General features: G+C 46.3%; 12 protein-coding genes across 12 annotated transcripts; 5 read left to right on the top strand and 7 right to left on the bottom strand.

Moving 5' to 3' along the window:
• Positions 1 to 18: 18 nt before the first annotated feature.
• SERLADRAFT_397807 (uncharacterized protein) lies at positions 19 to 1,079 on the bottom strand (the record flags this gene model as incomplete). The annotated part of the gene is made up of 6 exons (XM_007321800.1): positions 19 to 446; positions 506 to 524; positions 576 to 602; positions 649 to 705; positions 759 to 894; positions 947 to 1,079. The coding sequence occupies 6 exons, from the start codon at positions 1,069 to 1,071 to the stop codon at positions 121 to 123; spliced, it is 690 nt and encodes a 229-aa protein (XP_007321862.1).
• A 961-nt stretch (positions 1,080 to 2,040) lies between these two features.
• On the top strand, positions 2,041 to 2,788 carry SERLADRAFT_441298 (uncharacterized protein; the record flags this gene model as incomplete). Its single annotated transcript, XM_007321799.1, has 4 exons — positions 2,041 to 2,241; positions 2,298 to 2,375; positions 2,434 to 2,713; positions 2,769 to 2,788. The coding sequence occupies 4 exons, from the start codon at positions 2,041 to 2,043 to the stop codon at positions 2,786 to 2,788; spliced, it is 579 nt and encodes a 192-aa protein (XP_007321861.1).
• Positions 2,789 to 2,882: 94 nt separating this feature from the next.
• On the bottom strand, positions 2,883 to 4,770 carry SERLADRAFT_363113 (uncharacterized protein; the record flags this gene model as incomplete). Its single annotated transcript, XM_007321798.1, has 6 exons — positions 2,883 to 3,394; positions 3,452 to 3,520; positions 3,568 to 3,813; positions 3,875 to 4,236; positions 4,301 to 4,439; positions 4,492 to 4,770. 4 exons carry the CDS (start codon positions 3,992 to 3,994, stop codon positions 2,939 to 2,941), a joined length of 891 nt encoding a protein of 296 aa, XP_007321860.1.
• An 88-nt stretch (positions 4,771 to 4,858) lies between these two features.
• Positions 4,859 to 6,303, top strand: SERLADRAFT_475261 (putative delta 1-pyrroline-5-carboxylate reductase; the record flags this gene model as incomplete). Its single annotated transcript, XM_007321797.1, has 6 exons — positions 4,859 to 4,982; positions 5,041 to 5,338; positions 5,394 to 5,562; positions 5,622 to 5,871; positions 5,927 to 5,998; positions 6,048 to 6,303. 6 exons carry the CDS (start codon positions 4,958 to 4,960, stop codon positions 6,176 to 6,178), a joined length of 945 nt encoding a protein of 314 aa, XP_007321859.1.
• A 362-nt stretch (positions 6,304 to 6,665) lies between these two features.
• On the bottom strand, positions 6,666 to 8,640 carry SERLADRAFT_475257 (uncharacterized protein; the record flags this gene model as incomplete). Its single annotated transcript, XM_007321796.1, has 9 exons — positions 6,666 to 6,867; positions 6,926 to 6,946; positions 7,006 to 7,042; positions 7,125 to 7,180; positions 7,234 to 7,302; positions 7,356 to 7,524; positions 7,578 to 7,870; positions 7,923 to 8,496; positions 8,552 to 8,640. The coding sequence occupies 8 exons, from the start codon at positions 8,576 to 8,578 to the stop codon at positions 6,939 to 6,941; spliced, it is 1,233 nt and encodes a 410-aa protein (XP_007321858.1).
• Positions 8,641 to 8,744: 104 nt separating this feature from the next.
• SERLADRAFT_475254 (uncharacterized protein) lies at positions 8,745 to 9,951 on the top strand (the record flags this gene model as incomplete). The annotated part of the gene is made up of 5 exons (XM_007321795.1): positions 8,745 to 8,881; positions 8,935 to 9,056; positions 9,126 to 9,291; positions 9,347 to 9,580; positions 9,640 to 9,951. The coding sequence occupies 5 exons, from the start codon at positions 8,771 to 8,773 to the stop codon at positions 9,682 to 9,684; spliced, it is 678 nt and encodes a 225-aa protein (XP_007321857.1).
• Positions 9,952 to 10,153: 202 nt separating this feature from the next.
• Positions 10,154 to 10,781, bottom strand: SERLADRAFT_397787 (uncharacterized protein; the record flags this gene model as incomplete). Its single annotated transcript, XM_007321794.1, has 3 exons — positions 10,154 to 10,393; positions 10,451 to 10,561; positions 10,618 to 10,781. Coding segments are annotated over 3 exons (418 nt in total), but the record flags the coding sequence as incomplete, so codon positions are not given.
• An 86-nt stretch (positions 10,782 to 10,867) lies between these two features.
• Positions 10,868 to 11,747, top strand: SERLADRAFT_441291 (uncharacterized protein; the record flags this gene model as incomplete). Its single annotated transcript, XM_007321793.1, has 5 exons — positions 10,868 to 11,033; positions 11,084 to 11,338; positions 11,391 to 11,539; positions 11,597 to 11,673; positions 11,726 to 11,747. The coding sequence occupies 5 exons, from the start codon at positions 10,868 to 10,870 to the stop codon at positions 11,745 to 11,747; spliced, it is 669 nt and encodes a 222-aa protein (XP_007321855.1).
• A 226-nt stretch (positions 11,748 to 11,973) lies between these two features.
• SERLADRAFT_475242 (uncharacterized protein) lies at positions 11,974 to 12,797 on the bottom strand (the record flags this gene model as incomplete). Its single annotated transcript, XM_007321792.1, has 4 exons — positions 11,974 to 12,332; positions 12,391 to 12,428; positions 12,485 to 12,616; positions 12,679 to 12,797. 4 exons carry the CDS (start codon positions 12,704 to 12,706, stop codon positions 12,189 to 12,191), a joined length of 342 nt encoding a protein of 113 aa, XP_007321854.1.
• A 102-nt stretch (positions 12,798 to 12,899) lies between these two features.
• On the bottom strand, positions 12,900 to 14,920 carry SERLADRAFT_475238 (uncharacterized protein; the record flags this gene model as incomplete). The annotated part of the gene is made up of 5 exons (XM_007321791.1): positions 12,900 to 14,315; positions 14,368 to 14,588; positions 14,644 to 14,692; positions 14,749 to 14,794; positions 14,852 to 14,920. 5 exons carry the CDS (start codon positions 14,904 to 14,906, stop codon positions 13,751 to 13,753), a joined length of 936 nt encoding a protein of 311 aa, XP_007321853.1.
• A 289-nt stretch (positions 14,921 to 15,209) lies between these two features.
• Positions 15,210 to 15,969, top strand: SERLADRAFT_397773 (uncharacterized protein; the record flags this gene model as incomplete). Its single annotated transcript, XM_007321790.1, has 7 exons — positions 15,210 to 15,337; positions 15,388 to 15,408; positions 15,463 to 15,528; positions 15,592 to 15,603; positions 15,654 to 15,678; positions 15,733 to 15,841; positions 15,898 to 15,969. Coding segments are annotated over 3 exons (152 nt in total), but the record flags the coding sequence as incomplete, so codon positions are not given.
• Positions 15,970 to 16,255: 286 nt separating this feature from the next.
• Positions 16,256 to 20,222, bottom strand: SERLADRAFT_452033 (uncharacterized protein; the record flags this gene model as incomplete). The annotated part of the gene is made up of 14 exons (XM_007321789.1): positions 16,256 to 16,305; positions 16,376 to 16,441; positions 16,517 to 17,432; positions 17,498 to 17,515; positions 17,567 to 17,726; positions 17,781 to 17,817; positions 17,873 to 17,972; positions 18,026 to 18,129; positions 18,195 to 18,420; positions 18,476 to 18,548; positions 18,605 to 19,697; positions 19,755 to 19,865; positions 19,919 to 20,045; positions 20,100 to 20,222. 12 exons carry the CDS (start codon positions 20,220 to 20,222, stop codon positions 17,172 to 17,174), a joined length of 2,433 nt encoding a protein of 810 aa, XP_007321851.1.
• Between the last annotated feature and the right edge of the window lie 221 nt (positions 20,223 to 20,443).

Raw genomic sequence — 20,443 nt, 5'->3', positions numbered from 1 at the left:
TCTTTCATTCAAGTTTCTGTGGTAACTTCATGCTCTCAGAAAGACTGGCACTAATTTCGCATGTAATACTTTACAGTAAGAATACATCGGATGGATAACGGTTCATACATTTGCAATTGTTCACTTCTTGATCTCAACTTCTTTAGCATTGAAGCTAATACCTTTCCCACTATTTTCCCACTGATCCGCCCCTTCTGCACGTTCATAGGGAGGAAGATACCCCGCGCGTAACTTCTTCTTCGCCTCGATAGATACACCCGTTCTCTCCTCCCTCGCCTTCAGCTTATCTGCAGCTACTTGACCATCCTGGGTGTACGCCATCATTAGATTGGGGGGACCAAGAGGAAGCTCCGGTGATGTGTCAAATGGCCATGTATGGATAGTTTTACCATAGGTCTGATATAGCTCCAACATGGCTGGCTGTTCTGCCATGTCATCTACGATGCCTAGTTTTGGAAGAAACGACCATTGAGTAATCAAGAAGGGTTATGGCACAAAGACTAACCAGGAACCAATGGCTTGCTCTAGAAATGACATTAGTTAAAAGTTGTTGATAATTTCCGTATACCGCTTACCTCAAGTTGCAGTGTCCCACTCGCCACCTGATGGCGGTGAGCAAAGCATTACACAAATAAACAGACACGCTACCTCATATTTATGAGAATGCCAGTATCTCTTTTCTTCTTCAGGTAGTGTTTTAAATACCTGGTAATTAGTAATTATCAGGCAAGAGAGTTGAAGGCACGATAGAAAAGCACCTTCTCGGACACTAGATATTCAATTCCAATTAATCTTGCATTTGCATCGTCCGAATCATAGATGATACATTGATGAAGATCCTTGGATCGATGTGTACAAAAATGATGAGCTTCAACGTGACGAGTGTGATCGTGACTTCAAACGAGTTATCGTCAATCAGGGAAACATATTTTGACCGAAGACATACGCATAAACGTGGAAACCACACAAATGTTGGTGGATAGCATTAATGGGCTTGAACGTCATCATGCTCTCACCAGCGACATCGTACGCAGTGGAATGGTAGAGTGCTTGCTTAGTTTTGGTATCCATGATGAGCAGGTGGGTTGAGGCTAAAACAAAGGAAGTGAAAGGCATTTTATATGTCTAGAACACATTCCATGACGTCGAGTGAAGTCATCCAGGGATGACGAAGAGCATACCATCACGATCGGCACCCCTAACCTCCTTACTTGACAAACACTAGCCTAGAGCCCATTCGTTTCACCATGATCTAAAGTAATTAAACATAATGAAACAATCCAATGAGCAGCTAAAACCTCAGTCAAAAAATTAGATTTCTCACAGCAGATAACTAGAACAAGTTGATCAGATACCTAGATCGATAAAACTTGTAAGATCGCTACCGATATCCAGTTTCAAGATGCATTTTGGCGGCGCCACCAGATACCGTAGGGGTCAACCATTTGATACCAAAGCTCGGAACACAATCAGAGATGGCGGCAGAGCGGCGGACTCCTTTTTCTAGTTGTGTCCTTAGCGCGATTGGAAAACACGAACAGCGATGTAATACTTGTGACACACCAAGATCGCTGAACGTGAGGCTGAAGGATTCCTAGACCGAGTTGGCCATGTACGCATAGTCTGGTCATAGAGGTCAGGGTTACCTACTGTATATAGAGATATCCGGAAGCTCTTAAACAAGAAATATCACAATATTGACGAAGATACAGAGTCCTAGGTCCTCAACTGCAATTAGTATACATCAGTTGTAGATCGGATTAGTACAGGCAAAAGAGTTGGGCACAGCCACGGAGTCAAGCGAGGGTCTACGCGTTTACCCGGCAATTGCCGAGCGACGCGCTAGCCTTCTTCCTCATCGTTGCCCATAGCGTCCACAGTCTTTGTCTTCTACCCAAGCCCTTGAAACCAAAAAGTAAGATCCCACACACAGTGGTATTCATTTCATCGTGAATCGTGGCTAGAAACCGCTGTTATACGTTGGATGGCTGCCAGCTTCATCGGATAGATCGCAATGCTTACAACCTCCCCGCCCTATAGATGTCTGCAACCATCGAGGAAATTCACTCTGACCACTCTGACCACGATCATGAGCATGACCACGACGAAGACCCCACTTCGGCAGCTGCTCTTGACAAAATTCAGTCTCGGTCAGAAAGGAAAGCGAGAAAAGCTCTCCTCGGGTTGGGCTTGAAGAAGGTTCCTGGCATTACGCGGGTCACTTTACGGAGACCAAAGAACGTAAGAAAACTGCGTTGATTACGATCGATGCGAATCTCACAAGAGCCCGCCTTTAGGTTTTGTTCGTGCTGGCGGCTCCCGATGTTTACAAGTCGCCTAACAGCGACTGTTACATCGTCTTCGGTGAAGCCAAGGTATGACATGGTCCCTGCTCCTACTCTTCATCAGATATTAAAAGATTTTCCAAATCAGATTGAGGACATGAACTCTCAAGCCCAGTTGTCGGCTGCACAACAACTTGCTTCCGGTGGTGGAGGTGGAGGTGTTGCCAACCTTGAGAACTCGCCTGCTGGTGCAGAAGGTGACGATGACGATGACATGCCAGAGCTTGAAGCTCCTGAAGACGATGGACCGGTTGACGAGACGGGTGTTGACCCAAAAGACATTGAACTTGTCATGGCTCAGGTCAACTGCTCGAGAGCGAAGGCAGTTCGGGTACTCAAAGAGAGTGGAGGGGACTTGATCAACGCCAGTATGTCTATCTTAGGTCTTCATTTTTGAGTCGATGCTAACCTAGTGTTTTTCAGTTATGGCTGCGAGCGAGTGATTGTTCCCTTCGTGTCATTGATTTTGTGATCTGCATCGTTGTATCATTGTTTTTGCCCTTGCACAATCTATTCCATTTGGGTCGCGCATCAGTCTCAATGGGCGAGTTGTTGAACGTCTACAATTGAGATCCAGCCATTATTCAAAGGAATCATATTTCCCAGCACCTCAGTTCTACGTAGTAATTCGATCTCTCCCATCCATCTTGCGTGACTGTAATCCCTCTCGTTCCTGGTTCTGTATATTCTTCTGGCACCCCCACTTCGATCTTTAGAGCTTTTGCAGCGTCGCGGACCAACATGGTAAGCTCTCCTTTTGCGAACATGTGGTAGTAACGGTTGTACACAGGAGGTGGACAGGTTTCTGGCCCGTCTGATGAATCACTGCTGCCAGCCTGAAGTTTTGAGTTGCTTGTTATTTTTGCCTTGACATTTTGTGGTGTCATAGCCCATGGAACAAAGACATCTTGCCCCACTATAGGTTCTGTGGATTCACTCAGGGCTTCATGATCCAGGGGAACATTTCTTTTAGAGAGTTGATCTTGTTCGATGGCCCATACGTAGATGAGAATACGGCCATGTGATGGTGACACGCACTCGAGAAGTCGCTATAAAATCAAAGGTTTGAATGCGAAGCAAAGGGGACCCACAAGAGGCTGAATCACCTCTACAGCAATTTGGCGTCGTTCATAGGATGCTAAGTGGTGTATAGTCGCTATCGAGATGGCATAATCCTAATGTCGTTCAGGCGCTGCGTCATGTTCCTTAGATATTCACTCACAAAGGCCCCAGATCTCCATCCGTTCCCGAGTACGTCTCCCCATACGACCTCTCTGGTGGGGGAGGGATTCTGCCCTGCCGTCCTTGCTATATGCAAGAGATTGCGGCTCCTATCAAGCCCGATTGTCAACACGCTTCCGGGGCGGTCATAGGGAAGTGGTAGGTATTTTCCGTTTCCTGTACCAGAATCTAGACCAATCCAGCCCGTTGGAAGTCCAGAAAGGAACTGAGCTACTATGGGCCATGGCTGGAAAGATACTAGTTAGTTATAAAGAAAACGTCTGTCCGATGAATGCATGTATATTTGCCTTGTAGCGCGTAGAAGAAAAATGTGTCGCGATCTTATCATATATCGCGTGGACGTGCACATCTTCGTGTGACTGGGGATCATCGAGAACAGCAGCCCGAATGACATCCTTGGAAGACATTGTTCGAGATATTCATCAAAGATAAAGAGTGTCGATAAGGTTTAATCTGAGAGTACCGCGACCACCGCGACGCATGCACAGCAGTACTGGTAGTAGTAGCGTGTTATAACACTAATCTCCCAGGATTCGTATATTAAAAGCCCATCTCCTCATCCAACAACTTTTGAAACTTGCTGCCATCAAATGCTGGAAAGGGCACGAGCGAAGACGGCTCAAACGTTGCGATTGCCTGCGATAAATCGCTGTTTGACAAGAAAGTACAAGGTCGATACAACATTCCACTGAGGTGATTTATCTGAAGCTCACTACACATGAGTTGCTTTCAAGTGACCAAGAGTAGCAAGAGCTGAGGCTAGTTCTTCTTGATGGTTGTCCAGTAGAGAAGGGTTGGGTATCACTATCAAGGGCTTCCCGAGGCGTAAGACATCGAGTATGGTGCCAGACCCTGTAAAGACACTCGAATCGAGGATCATGGCGCTACTGGTATCGAAAAGTACCTGCATGGCTTATAACCAAATCTGCTCTCATATAATCATCCTGTAGAGAGGGTTTGAATTTCCATATTTCGATATCTACACCATGTTTCTGCACAGTGAAGCTCTCTGTTGTCCCGACGAAGTCGACCTGAGAGTTACCACGTTGAAGAACAAGACGAGTGTATCCTTTCTCGTGTAAGATACGAAGGACTGGTTCAGAAAAAATGGCTTGTACAAGCAGATCAAACTTGGTAGAGCCAACGGTCACGAAGGCAAGCATCCAGGAAAACTGTTGAGCTCAACGTTGCTAACCTTAGTAAATCGATTAATTTTACAGAAATTACATAATCTGACGATATCTGGAGAAACTGCTTCTTGATAGAAACACTACAGAATGGATTTTTGGAATGACTCAGTGACAGTTTTTGAGTTACTTCGCATGATTTGAATCTTAAAATTTTAAAACTTTTGCTTTCATCCTTTCAACATGGGTTATACGTTATGTGTGATAGGTGCAGCTTGTTATATCTTCCCATTGGCACGCTCATTCCGATCTTACTCTTGATCTAGGATGCGGGACGATGGGCATCGCTATCATATCTGGGGTAATAGATAGCTTGCAATCAAAAGATCGTGCTCGCTCTTTCCCAAAGTGGGAGTCGCATACTCCTGGGACTTCCACACCTGCTGTCGATATCGAGTCAGACCCATCTCTGCCCTCATATTTCATTGCCTGTGTAACCAGAGAGGAAAGCGCCAGAAAACTTGGGCACACCTTCGCTGCTCTTGGAGGATTTGGCTCGCAGGTACAAATCTTGGTCTCAGAAAATGTGCAGGCTGCACAACATGCCGACGTCATTATTCTCTGGTAAGAGTTTGTCGTGAATTGCAAGATTTTAATGCTGAAAGGAACCGTGGCGAAGCTGCAAGCCGCAGCAGGTATCCTCGATCCTCACCGAGGCTGGCATGGCAGATGCTTTAGAAGGGAAACTCGTTATTAGCATCTTGGCTGGAGTAACTATTTCACAACTCACTGCATTAGTTTCTCCGTCGACAAAGGTCGTCCGTGCCATGCCTAACACTCCCTGCAGGGTGCTCCAAAACATTGTACCTGCATATCGTTTCAAAACTGACAAACTTTGTTTCTTCAGATTCGCGAAGGAATGACTGTAGTGAGCAACCTTCCACAGTCGTCTCATGCGGATCTCGATCGCACGACCATCCTCAATATCTTCTCCTCAATTGGCCGATGTCGCTTCCTTGACGAGAAACATTTCGATGCCTGCACCGCATTGTCTGGATCTGGCCCTGCGTTCGCTTGTATTTTCCTAGAGGCAATGGCAGATGGTGGTGTGATGATGGGACTCCCCCGAGCCGAAGCACTTGAATTAGCATCCCAAAGTGAGAGTCCCGAACATCGCTTTCGCAAAGCAGTTTTGATGCAATTTTCATGTAGCCTTGCAAGGTGCTGCACGCATGGCACTCCAACCTGGTGCTCATCCCGCCCAAATCAAAGACTCGGTGACGAGTATGTTCCACTGATTTCTGTTTTGTACCACACATTGAATTCCTCTCAGCTCCAGGTGGTTGTACCATTGCTGGGTTGTTGGCAATGGAAGATGGCAAGGTTCGATCTACCATTGCACGAGCTATCCAGGTGGCGACAGAACGTGCGAGCGAGCTTGGTCAACCAAGCACCAAAAAATAAGGATAATGATAGCCTAATCTGTTATTATTTGATCACATTTCTAAAAGACATCAGTGTATTTACATAAATCCGTAGATGATGGATATATTGTATATTGTTTCCCAATCAAATCTTCGAAGCTCCCATCCTGATCGTCATGAAAGCCCGTTAACAAGTAGGGCGACCGCGCACAATGACGCAGTCGTAGTATCACTATGGCTCCCTTAAAATGAGAACGTGCGTGTAGGTGAAAGAACGCCGTCCAGAGTGTTGGGGAGCAAAGAGGAAGAAAAGAAAAAGAAAAACTTAAGGATAATGTCGGAAATAAACAAGGAATATTTCAATTGTTTCATTACTTATCAGTCCTAAATGACATATCAGAAATCACGGAGATCGTGGAGGGAGAAACTACTCACATATAATTACATCTCAGACCAACATTCTTGTAATAGAAAGAAATGTCTCCTGCGTGTGAACCTCGCTGCCCATGGGGACGAAACCATGGGTACGCCCAATCTTACGAAAGTGGACGAGCGGGGCAAAATAAATGAACAGGCATGTAACTCTTGCTCGTAAGAATGAGCGCCATGCCGTGAAACATGCAGCATGACGCTAAAGTGAAGGGAGCTGCTAGGGAAATCCATGCGACATCACTCAAAACAGAGATCGAGAAAATGCGATTTGCAGAAAATAGGATACAAGGCCAATGACTGCAACAGACACTTTTAAGTAAACAAAATTCGAGGAACTGATCGAGAGAGAACGTACCATGATAAAACTACTATCGGTCTGAATCGGTCGATGAAAAAGTTAGCATATAATACGGAACAGAAATACGGACAACGTACAAAATTCGTGGGTGTCGTCTGACCGTTTGACCGTTTGCTGGTAATGGTTGAGAAGATGGTCAGTTTTAAAGTTTATATAGTTGACGCGACGGTGCCAAATAAAAGACCAAATAACTTACTTTCCACGCCTCCTCAAAGTCCACCGGAAGTATTACATACCGGTTCTTCCGTACCGCTGAGTGATGATTAGGGTTACTGATTTACTGGCATTAAGTATATCACTCATACCTTGAAGGCCAGCTGCTTGTACAATGGATGTTATCTCTGCAGAAGATAACCTGTCGGGTCTCGAAACATCTGTTGCTAGCATGAGTACATGAAGAGATTGAATAAATAAGCACGGCACGCACAGTCTTCCAAGTCCACATCAGGACCTAGATTCATCTTGCTAGTGACAGTCTGGAAGATGAGACGTTTTTCACGTCGAGACGGTAGTGGGAACTCTATTTTTCTGTCCAGACGTCCGGGACGTAGCAAGGCAGGGTCAAGAGTGTCGGCACGATTTGTGGCCATAATAACCTAGGTCATCGAACCTTAATATATTGCTGGATTTATATCACTAGGATGCTTACCTTCACATTGCTTCCTTGGTCGAAACCGTCCATTTGATTGAGAAGTTCAAGCAGAATACGTTGCACCTCCCGGTCCGCACCGGTTTGAGCATCAAAACGTTTCGTAGCGATAGCATCGATTTCATCAATGAAGATGATAGCTGGAGAATTCTCCCGGGCGAGACGGAAAACATCTCTGACCATGCGGGGACCTTCACCTAAGTACTTCTGCACAAACTCGCTTCCAACGACGCGGATAAATGCGGCTGTTGTGTGGTGGGCTACGGCTTTTACAAGCATAGTCTTACCGGTTCCTGAAGCGATAATCAATATTGAACGAGGTAATAATCAGCGTGCCAAACTCACCTGGTGGACCATACAGCAGAACACCCCGAGGAGGATCGATTCCAATTTTTTTGTAAAGATCGAAGTGAGTGAGAGGAAGCTCAACTGCTTCTCTAATCTCCTGCTTTTGTGCGTCCATCCCACCGACATCCGAATACGATACATCTGGTTTTTCTTCTTTACCAAGCATGGAAATAGAAGAATCTGCTTCCGGTGGAAGAATGTCAACCAGAGCATTTGAATGACGATGCAAGGCAACAGATGAGGATGGTTTCAGGAGTTCGCGGTCTAGAGTCGATAGAATCCGGACAACATAGTTAGAACCAGTTGTTGACCCCACAATTCCAGTGCTCTGGTCTATAGGTTCGAGGAATTGGCCAATAACAAGTGGTACGGACTTGATACGCTTGACTTCCTCCTGCGCACGGATGAGCTCTCGCTTTAGGTTTGCTTGTTCATCTTTAATATAGCTTTCCTGGATCTCCAGCATTTCCAGGTGCCGTGCCAGCTTCTTGTACTTCGTGTACAAATCCTCCTCATGCAGTTCTTTGTAGAAAGCTGCCTTCTCGGTCACAACGGACTCGAAGGTTGGTTCCTGCGACAGTATTAGCACACAGTGGTCGGAGAGTTAGATAGACATAGTCACGTACATGCATTTCAATCCCTATTTCGTCCATGATGAATAGCTTTGAACGGTCAAGAGTAAAAGTTGGTTTGGTGACTTTCAAGTACTCGTCCAAAGCTGACGCGGCTCACGCGTCCCATCGCAGGGTGGGTATGCCGTGGGACTACCTTTCCTTTTATGTATGGGTTAAGCCCATCCCAGTGGCTGTTCAATTGCTTGAACCTCTGTTGATTCGACATTTGCTATGGCGCACGTTGTGCAGGCATTGGACCAGCCGTCAAATTACAAGGACTCACAGGCCCGCGTGGATAGAAGTAAGCAAAATGAGCTGCTGTCGAGATCAACAACACTATACGTATGTAATATATATATTTTCTCGACGTGCACTCTAACTTTGAGAACATACAGATTGGTAATTTGAGTTTCTATACGACAGAAGAGCAGATATACGAGTTGTTTACAAAATGTGCCAGCCCGGAGGATGGTGGAGGTATCAAACGTATCATTATGGGTCTCGACCGCAATACCAGGTTTGTAGTAATTCTCGTGTGCAACACCTACCCCTAGTGATTCTCTCTCCCTCATGTGGAGAATTATAGAACGCCGTGTGGATTTTGTTTCGTTGAATACTATACCCATGCGGAGGCTTTGGCAAGCATGAGATATGTTAGTGGTACCAAGTTGGACGAGCGCATCATCCGTTGTGATTTGGACTTAGGCTACAAGGAAGGAAGGCAATTCGGTCGAGGCAAGAGCGGTGGACAGGTAATGTTGACTCGCATAGCCATAATTGAAACTTTCTAAAATGTGATGTTTGCAGGTGAGAGACGAGCACAGGCAAGACTATGATCCTGGTCGTGGAGGATGGGGTGCTCAAGCGCAGAGACTAGAGATTGAGAGACGTAGAGAAGTAGAAGAGCGTTATGCTGATGCTACGGAAGGTCCTGGAGCTGTGGCAGGTGGTGGTGAAGACTGGAAAGAAACAGAGGTACCAGGTGAAGTTACACATAAAAGAGGACGGTCACCTGAAGATGAAGGGGATAACACCAGATTGGTATGCATCTTTTTACGCTGCTTCTGGTACATTTGTATGACAACTTTTTATCTCTACAGGGTCACCGTTCTCGTATAGATGACATTGAGGCTGAGAGAATGTAATTTTGTTGCTGCTGTTGTACAACAGGTTTTGCGCGATTTTCAATTAGTCATAGACTTGAAAGACAAAAAGAATAAATTATGCAGTAATATTCTTGTTAATGCACCTCTAACCAAGACGTTTAATATATGACGCGCGCACGTATCTCATACTTCTCCCCCCATGACTCTGGCTCATAAAACGTCATATGTAGCCTCCGAACCAAACGATGAGCCTCTGCCACTGATGACATGCGAACAAGATATCTCGTGTACAGGGAAAAGCCACCTGGAGGACTGAGGAAATAACCGGCCGTCAATCTGAGATATAAGTGATTTTATGAGACCATGAAGACGTACATGCCAACTTGGAGTACCTCCTGTTTGCTCCCTTCCGCACTTAGTTTATAACCTATCAGAAAGGTTTTTACCATGTCCGGAGTCATTCTCCCCGGGAAACCCCAAATAACGACATTTTTTCCTGGTTTTAGCAGGCCCCCTCGAGGTCCATTGCCTGTAATAAGCCCTCTATCTGCAGCCTCGGCACGTCCTTTCGGTCCACGCGTTCTTTCAGGGGGACCGGACGCTGGAGGTGGTGCGGAATAAGACTCGAATGGGATTCCGCCGACGGTAGCATTTTCCAGAGCATGCAGATTCGTTTTCATAAAGTCAGGATGGGAAACTGTCAAGTAAGCTCGACCCGTTGGATTGAAGCGGTGGTAGTCGAGAACAACTGTGGTACACCCACAAAAGTCAGAAAAGACCGCAAATATATAATGGTATGGCGTACTATCAGTAACAGCGGTCAACTTTTCGCGAATGACGGTTCGTCGTATGTCTGAAGGGAGTGCAGAGCGAGGCAAGCCTCTCAGTTGTATGTGAACCCTAGTACGGTCCTGAGCTGGATCAATGAGCGTTGCAAAAAGCTGAAATATATGTCAAGTTCGACTTGCTCGCCTTCTTGACGTGCTGTACGAGCAGCATGGAGTGCCGTACTCCGGGAAGCCTGTCTGAAAGTATTCATAATGACCTCTATGCTAGAAGCCCAGCGAAAAAAAAAGCTGGAATGAGTCTGCTCAGATGAAGGCGCGTCAAAAGTCAGATCTAGTCAGACTTGGACTCGGAAGTGCGCTGAAAGCAGAAGAACTTGGAAAGGAAATACAGCGCTGTGACAGCGTCACACTAAGCTTGTCCACCGACGGCGACAATGTCCTCAAGGCACGACCACAGACGGCGAGACAGAAGCTGGGAGAGGGTTGATAGGGACAGAGACCGTGACCGTGATCGTCATTCTAGTAGCCGCGGTGGCAGAGGTGGATATCGCGATGCTCCTAGGAGAAGAGACAGCCGGTCACGAAGCCCACCACGCAGGGGTACGTTACATGAACTATAGTATGGATTGATGTACTGACACGTATGATAGACAGACGTGATCATGGTAAAGATAGAGATAGAGACTACAGAGACTCGAGGCGGGACGAGAGAAGGGATGGCGAACGTGGTGAAAGAAAGGTAGAGAAGCGTGATGGCGGGGACGACAGGCGGGAGGCATCTCGAAAGGAGGAACCTCGAGAAAAGGATGTTTGGGACAAGGATGACGGCAAGCAACCCGACATTAGGGATGCTTCAAGGCGCGACCGAGAACGTGTACCGGTGAAGGACGTACCCTTCCGTCAAGGTAAGTGGATACCTTGTCATTTCTGTTCTGTTGGTCTGATTTAAAGGTTTAGTGTCTATCCCTGCGGAGTCTTCTGCTCACACAAAACCAGAGGAGAGTGCAGATACAGCTATGGAAGATGGTGAAGCAGAAGATGCAACTAATCCCGATGACGAAGCCATGATGGCTATGATGGGTCTTAATGGATTTGGAACAACCAAGGTCAGATCAGCTGGCCAAATATCCCCTAGCGCTTTGTGTTTACTCCTTTGTTTACAGGGGAGACATGTGGAGGGCAATCAGGAGGGTTCTGTCAATATTAAAAAAATGAGAACATGGCGTCAGTACATGAATCGGTGCGTCTTGTATATCTTTAATGTGCATGTCTCTCACATCACTTTCAAACAGTCGCGGAGGATTCAACAGGTAAATAGATATCTTCCTCGTCAAGGTTCCTATGCTAAAGTTTTTATTTTACAGGCCTCTCGACAAAATTAAGTAGTTATCTCCTTGCCTCGATTGATGAAGGATATTCGATCAATATTAGGTGGAATTGCGTCCTGACCTGTTATACAGGCTCATCATAGATGATGGGCACTGAATCTGTAATTCCAACTTACCTATTCGTAAATCCATGTGCTGAGAAGGTACTAATCGACTTCACGTTGTTGTTTGTATTGATGTTCAAATGTTTAATCCATCCAGGAAATTTAGTCCGTATAATGCATAGCAGGAAGATATTCTTTAAAGTACATACACGCGTATGAAACATAAGAAAAGAAGTTGTAACTGTACAGTGAGACGTGCGCATGGCGTCAACCTGGACGCTACGGCAAAAGAAGAGCTTCCGCCGTTCGTTCTGACACCACACTTAGAACCCATGCAACTTGATAGTGTTCTTCGGGATACCCTCTTCCGTGAGGAAGTTGGCTATCTTGACCCGCTGATCACCTTGAAGCTGAATGACCTGACCCATTTCTTCGTCGTCAACGAGAGTTCCATTACAGGCGAATTCCTGATGGCAATGAAGATGAGTAACACATAACGACACCATTCTAGACACGATTACACACCTTTTTGAAAGCCTTCAGAAGTTTTTTCGAATCATACTCTAATAATGAATTGCTGAGTCAGTTCCGAGAGTAGGACGGGGGTAAGATAACTGACCCTTAGGCAATCCCTGTAAAGTGGTGAGTGTCTTTCTCCCGTTTCTCTGCTGAATACGAATGTGAATGTAATTCTGCTGAGATCCGACGTCGTTGTTGCCTCCGAGGGGGTCGCCCTCATCAGCGAAGGGGTCTGAGAAGGGAAGTGACGAATCAGTGCCAGCGAAAAAGTACAAAACTAGGTGCGTTGCCCACCAAAGGAATTGAGGTTCTGCACGCTCATGCGATAGCTAGAAATATATAGATCTGAGGATTGAGTGGGGAGTGTTTTCTGATTCGAAGACAACGTGAAAGTTGAGGAAAGAAACGATTGAGGGCTTGATTTATCTAGCCACAATCATTACATATTCAACTGTGGACCCCGTGCACTGCAGGAATCTGATTCATTAATCCCTCATCAGGTACCGGGGTCCTCCAGGAATACTGACCTTAGTGACATAATTTTCACTAGAACTATCAGTCCAACAATAACTTGCACGGCTTCAGCAGGTATGGTCTCCACTCAAACTTCCGGTAAAAGAAAGCCCCCTACATTCCAGCACCTTCCAACTAATCGGGGTGAGTCTGCTTTCTATGCTGACACATTACTGGTTTCATGACCTGCCACAGCTAGAAAGCTGAAACAAACATGGGTGGATACTAAAAAAGTGAAGAGCCAATGGAGAGCGCAGAAGAAGAAAGAAGGCTTGCTTCAGAGGAGAGATACGCCGATAACTGAAGGCGTCGACATTGTTGAAGGCAACGATGGCGAGAACGTAGAGAGCGACAATCTTGGTTCTAAGAACGCTGACAGAGATCAAAAATCTACCCGCGGTCCAATGAAAGGACACCCCCAGCGACCTCCATCTTATGATGCCAAACAACACACAGATCCAAAGAAAGAACATTCTCAAAACACTCAGCGCAACCAAGATTTATCTAAACGTGAATTGAGAAAGCTAGCTTTTTCACCTAGTTCTCTACACACGAAGAAATCGAATTCAAATCGTTCGCAAGGGAGACATGGAGCAGATCGAGATGGTAGGAAACAGTCGAGAGAGCGAAGTCATAATGGCAAGGGACAGCCCGATATGAAACTACGGATGTCTGCTATGTTAGAGAAAATCAAACGCGATCTTAGTTGATTGTCTCTTGAGACTTAAGGTATTTCTCCTTCCATGAAACGAGTGAATGAGCGTTCATCGCCACTGACGCGTTGGATTAGAATGATACGGGCCCCGGCCACCTGTCAGTATACTTGCGGACGATGTGTATACTGGGTTCTTCGTCATTTGTTTTCTTTATCATCTGCACCATCAACCGCCATATCAGTACGAGACTCTCCTTCCTGCGTTCCTGGACCCCCCTCTGCTTTAACAAATCTCTGCTCAAGGCTTCCAAGAAATGGCTGTGGAGTCACAGTTGTTACGGCTGTCAAAGCCGTCGGATGGTCACTCATGTGGCCTGGGTTGGGGTCATCCAGTTCGTCCACCAGTCCTAGCGCTCTCTGGGGCATTCCTTCTGTAAGTGATTCCACCGGGCCACCGGCTTCCATTGCGTTCAGTGCAAGTGGTGAGGGAGGCGGACTACGTGATTTGGAGCGTCTTGCATCATCGTGTAAGAAAGGAATGGGCGAGAATAAAGGAGTGGTGGGAACAGTTCGTATGGTACCACTTAGTGAAATGGATGTTGTATTTGGACCGTTATTATTGGATTCAATGGGGAAAGAATTCCAACTAGATGTGACAAGAAGCGTCTTTTCCACGGCTCTGAGATATTTCCCGAGAGCGCGGTAGTGTTGTTTTGGCTGTAAGCACAGCTCGCATAAACGTTGTATTGTGAATGGAGGAGTTCTTGTCCGCAGTCAGACTATCGATTATAGCCGAGCAACAGAAATGGACGCACTCATCGAACTCGTGTAGCTGCTTGAAGATGTAACTTTTCATCTCATTCGTCTCTTGTTGGTTGAGGTGAACTTTGGGTACCTCCACGGGATTCAACTCGTTACGTCTTCGAGGAGGGAAGGGTGGCAACTTCAGATTTCCTGAGTCTATGTCTGCATAGTTTTGAGAGGGCACTATTGGGGCCATTAATTGATCGGCATTGGAAGGGAAGAGTCCAGTATTCTGTCATTCGGAATCAGATTCGAGACGGATGAAAGATGATGTGAAGAAGCAACACCTGGTTAATCTTATATTTGATGATATCTCGTAGCGTAGTCCATTCTGTGCTAGAGTTTGGCATTATAAACAATGAAGACAGATATAAGACTGATTGGAGACTAACTGTACGACGTCGGTGGTGGCTATACCGTCCAGGACGGCATCGTAATCTGAAAGCTCAAACACTCATTACGAACCCGTGCTACGACGAGCAAACGACGACCTGCCTGCTTTCCATTCAAAATTGGGAGATATGTGATACGCGCCGTCGACATCGCTCATGTTTGCTGCTGAACAGAAGAGGCGCGGTCGGGTGCAGTAAGGGCAGTGACGTTCCGATGTCCGCAGTCTGGTCCGAACTGTGGAGACATCCGAATTGACGACTATAGCTAACTCGCTGTGCAAACGTGGTGGCAGCCAAGAGACTCGCCAGCCACGGCTGTGTGTGCTTGTCCTTGTCTGGTGGGAACCCTTCTTATGTATAGCACACAATAAATTTAAATGACTTCCCCGTACTCTTCTTTTCTTTCTGAACATCCAAAGTCCCCTTCATATCCCACCACTTCTTATCGACGTTCATCAAGCCCAGAGCAAGAGGAAATACCAATGAGAAGTCTCTTCACTCGCAACACCAATGGCATGGATAGATCTTCCGGAAAAACAACAGACAGGAAAAGGCGAATCAAGCTCGTCAAGTCATATGCCCCCGACTGGTATATTACATTTCTATCATAATGGAAAGCAGTCACTGACACTGGTACAGGATCATAACTATAGTACTTGCGTAAGATCAGAATCCATTCTATTCAAATGGCCGAGTCTCACGCCGTGTGATCAGTATCGTCTTCTTCGCTCTCAATGATATTCATGGATTCAGAAGAGACTTCTCAGTTAATGACATCTCGTATGTACCTTCATTCGTATGATTTTGACTCTCGATTATTCACAATTGGCATTTGCAATCCAGGATACGCCACCCGTAAGTTATCAACGTCTGGTTCTTGAGCATCCATTTCTGACCAAATCTAGCTATGCTGTACACGAGCGCGTACCGGTGAGAAGGACCTTATAACCGTATCAACTTCTTACTGATATGCCTCGCTTGTAGGATGTCGCGTTGTACATGATCGCTGTAGCTTCACCAATCGTACTCCAGCTTGTCATTAACCTCTTTACCGTCCGATCATTTTGGGACTTCCATAACAGTGTTTTAGGGTGTAAGCTTATTCACGTTTACGCCGCAGGTCAGCCACACTTACTATATGCGCTTCAGTGATATTGGGATTGGCAATTACTGGAGGTATCACGCAGTTTACGAAGATCACCGTCGGCCGTCCTCGTCCCGGTTGGTCACACTTGACGCATATACCTGCTGCCTAGAGTTGAATGTCATCCATATCTGCACAGACCTACTATCTAGATGCATACCCATCCCCGGATCCACCGACCCAACTTATGGGCTGTCAACAGATGCTATATGTACTCAGACAGATAGCGCTATGATGTTAGATGGCTGGAGAAGTTTCCCAAGTGGCCATTCTAGCTGTATGCCAATCCACAGTGTCTCTTTAAATTCATTGCTCATAATTTGTGGATAATCTTGCAGTATCATTCGCTGGACTCGGGTTTTTATCGTTTTACCTAGCGGGAAAGCTCCATTTGTTTGATAAAAGGGGTCACGCTGTACGTGTTCCCGTTGGCCCATCTACCAGTCGTTTATGTGCTGATTCGCTTGACACAGGGGAAAGCATGGCTATCAGTAGCCCCTCTCGCTGGTGCTAGTCTAGTCGCGATCTCCCGCACAATGGACTACAGGCGTAAGTAGTCAACTACCTCTTTTGACCTTTGAAGCCCAGGAAAATAACCAAAACGGGAAACATTTTCTTTTGCAGATCACTGGCAGGACGTCTTAGCCGGCTCCATCCTCGGACTCGTCGTATCATACTTTACTTACCGCCAATACTACCCCGATCTCGCCTCTCCAAACTCTCATAGCCCATACTCGCCTCGTATCGCACGCGATGATGAAGTTCTGCCCACCTACCACACAGAGACTACTTTGCCGCACAATCATGGGTATAGGGATAGCAGCGAGATGGGTGGCGACAACGTAGAGCTGATGAATGGGACTGTCCGAAAGCCTGATCCTGGTCCCTTGGAGGAGATATGGAGGGAGGAAGACCACCATACGAGTAATGGCAGAACATAGTATAACGTTTTCACTCCATGGACTACTCTCGATACCGTCAGGTTTAGTGCTTATTGCGGATCACAAGGACACTAGTAATAATAATTATTTACGATTTACTTGGAAAGCATCCATTTACACGTGAGATTTTGCAGCCACGATGTATACTTCCTTTGGCAGCGTGCATTCGTAGTTCTATAAATCAGGTTATGCCATATGTACATGCTGTTGGACCAGGCCTGAGCGTCCTTTGCAACCTACGCTTTGTAAATATGCTGCATTTCAATTGTTTATTGCTACAAATATATGCGCGGAAACGAAACTAAACCCTCAAAAACAATATAACGAACTACTGACCGCTAACTTTCCATCTTCAAGAAATCTCTTAGATTGTCGCTCAGAGCAGGTATGGATATCTTCGCGACCGTGCTCGTGCTGATAGTGCCAATGTTCCCCGTTGTCCCCCGACGTCGTAGCCCATCAGTAGACTTGGTATTACTAGACTCTTCAGCCCGACGTCGATCGATGTCGGCGACAAGTTGAGCGAATGATAAGAACAAGACTTCTGCTTGGGCGAGGGTAGAATCAAGTTCGATCGTCATGCTGAGCTCGTTGCAGTACTAGAGCAAGGGTTGATTAGATGATTTGAACGAAATAACAATAACACGCATTCAAAGAAAATAACCTTTAGTAGTTCGTCAAACTGTGATACGAATGTAAGCAATTTGAACTTATCGAGAGATGAAACACCGACCTCGACCAAGTATCGCAAGATCATATCTCTGTGAGATTCTAGCACAGCAAGTGCCACGAAAAGGACGAAATTGTTGCTATAATAATTAGTCCAGAGAACTTCCCAGAGTCGAAGGACGTCATCGAACGGAAATTCACGTTTGAAAGCGATAAGGACCCATCTGCGATCATCATTTTATGAATGGCGTCCTTAGCAGGGTAGCTACGGAACATACCTAAAGCAGAAGAATAGGTTGAGACCATCGGTTTTCTCTGCACATATTGGTGTCAGTTGTATGAAATAGTCTGAGAGATGGTATTTCAGAACCTAAATGCCGATACAGCTCCGGGTCCATAACACTGATGAGCTCTTGCAACATCGTCAGCTGTCTCTTCATCCCACTTTGATCTCGGAGGAAATTCTGTTTCTGTGCAAGGGCCTCAGAACCATAAATGCTAGGTCAAAGCTGGATACACTGACCATGCCATCCATGACCTCCACGAAACACCAAAAGGTAAGCTCTTCATCAGAACCCAACACGACATACAAAGGGGCACAAAGATCAGACATGCCCTGGACGTAACCTTTTGTCGTTCTTATGGTGAGCACAAAACAACATGAATTGTACGGTATGACACTATGAACTCACCAAGACTCTTTTCATAAAAATTGTACGTCAGCAAGATGCCAGCTAACCGGTCGATATGCTCGTTACTGGGGGATTGTGCACCGATGTCATTCATCTGGGGCGAAATAGTAGAATACCGTTGGTGTTTTATTTCGTCACTATTGTCGCTAGAAGACTGAGTTGGAGCAGAAAATAAGGGCTGATTCCTGTCTGTTCGACGGCAATCCACGTCAATTCGGTGACGCTCCTAAGGGAAAACTAGTTTAGTATATACCAGCACCAGGTACGAGACTCATCCGAACCTCTACGATATCTGGACGATCAAATACTTCAGGAACGCCACACCACTCGTCCTTTGTTTGTTGATAGAGCGCTCTAAGTGGTCCATACTCAATATCGCTGGGAAGTTTGAAAAAGAATAAAGAAACTACCGTTTGGCTTCCCATTTCCTTTCCCTTTCTTTGGAGCTGGTGTTCCATTCGTGTACTCCTAGGAGGAAAGGCCAGATTATCCGCCTCAGGTTCCCTTGAGAAGATATACCCCTCCTGAATATCTCCCGCTTCATTTCCTCGACCCGTATCTTTGGCCTTCCATCGTCCGCAAACCACTTCTCCCAGGTCTTCTCATCTATAGGGTGCGTTGGATCCCTGGAAGTATTTGGAGGGGGTAGATTGATCGTAGAGTGTAGCAGCTCGAAGACACCCAGCGAAGAGGTCTCTTCAGCCACATCTGATGAAGACACAGAGGGCAGTGTCTGTGCCTCCTTTCGTCGCGAGCGTTCACCCTCCTCCGCTACAATACGCGCCCATCGTGCGAGATAGACACGCGCGCTCTCAAATTCTCCAACGCCACCCTTCTCCACCCAGCTTCCCCATTCCCATTCACCATTCGCGTTTACAAGGCTTTTGACTGGATCTGGCAGGTGAGGGATGATGGGCTTCGCTAGTGGATGAGAAAGAATGTTCTGCGCAGCGTGTCTCGTGGCTCGTGTTATATTCGAGAACGACTGCAGAAGAGCCATGCGTGCTCGAGATGACTCTGGAGAGGATGAGATAGATGGAGGATAGAGAGAGCGATGTAGAACGGATGGTCGAGCGGAGTAGGGGTTTGGTGATTCTGATGATGAAAGTGGACGTGGTCGGCGATGCGCTGGGACTGGTGAGTGCGAGTTTGCATACGAGGATTGGGCCAGAATATCGTCAACGGCATCGTCAGAGAATACTTGCACAGAGTGGGTTTCCACGTCAGCTCGGGAAGGGTCTACTAGGAATAAAGTTGGTTGCAAGGTCGAACGCATGATATGTGCATACGAGCGCAGGCGCGACAGAAGATCTTCCCCGCCCCATGAGTTGGAAGGTCTGGATAACGTTGGAGAGATAGGAGAAGCAGGACGGTAAGATGTAGAGGCTGGGGAACTTTGACGATTGCGACGAGAAGGTAAAATGAACGAAAGTGATTCATCATCATGGAAATGGAGTGTGGGGAGCGTGGATCCGTTTATGAGGTTAATGCCAATAGATCCATCTGAATCAACAGTCAGTTTTTTTTAAATACAAAAATACACGATAGTGGCGTACTCACACCACGACGATAAAGAAGGCTGCAATACAATAAGAGAGTAAATGGCTGTCAGGGGTACTGAGAAAGCGTATGACTCCGGCCGTTGAGTAGGAAGATCTATGAGGACAGCGTCTACAAAAGACGTAAGACGATAATATGGCGAGATGAGATAAAAGTAAACGAACCATCGTCCTCTTCGTCTAAAACAGCTTTCTCTTCGATCTTGACAAACTTATCCCATTCCGCTGTTCCTTTCTCGTTTAGCAGGGTCTCGGGTATCCAAGCAAGTAGATAGGTAGGGTTGATAGCTTCCTGTATGTTTCAAAGATGAGATCTAGTGGCAGTGGGACAGAGAAGGTAACGAACTCGTTTGACCAGTGCCACGAAACCAGGGATGTTGTCTCTAGCATAAGCTGTGGGATTGACATACACTTTAGATTTGCTATACACGAGACGGTACTTGTCGCCGTCCTGGCCAGGTGGGAACATAGACTGCGGCGCAAAGTCATCGTCGTGACGCTGAATTTCAACCATTGAGCCAGACTGTATACAAAGGGGCTTGAAGGTAAGGATGAGCATGTGTGGAACAACATGCAACTCACTGATAGTGTAGACAACGAACTGTCGTATGAAGTTGGACGGATGCCTTGAACCATAAGCCTGCAATCTTATATCCACAGTCGTGGACTGCGTTAGCGCTGCGGCCGGTG

This window comes from Serpula lacrymans (assembly GCF_000218685.1).
Source record: "Serpula lacrymans var. lacrymans S7.9 unplaced genomic scaffold SERLAscaffold_12, whole genome shotgun sequence".
NCBI lineage: Eukaryota > Fungi > Basidiomycota > Agaricomycetes > Boletales > Serpulaceae > Serpula > Serpula lacrymans.
Note: the sequence above shows the minus strand (reverse complement) of the source record. Positions and strands in the feature narration are given on the sequence as shown.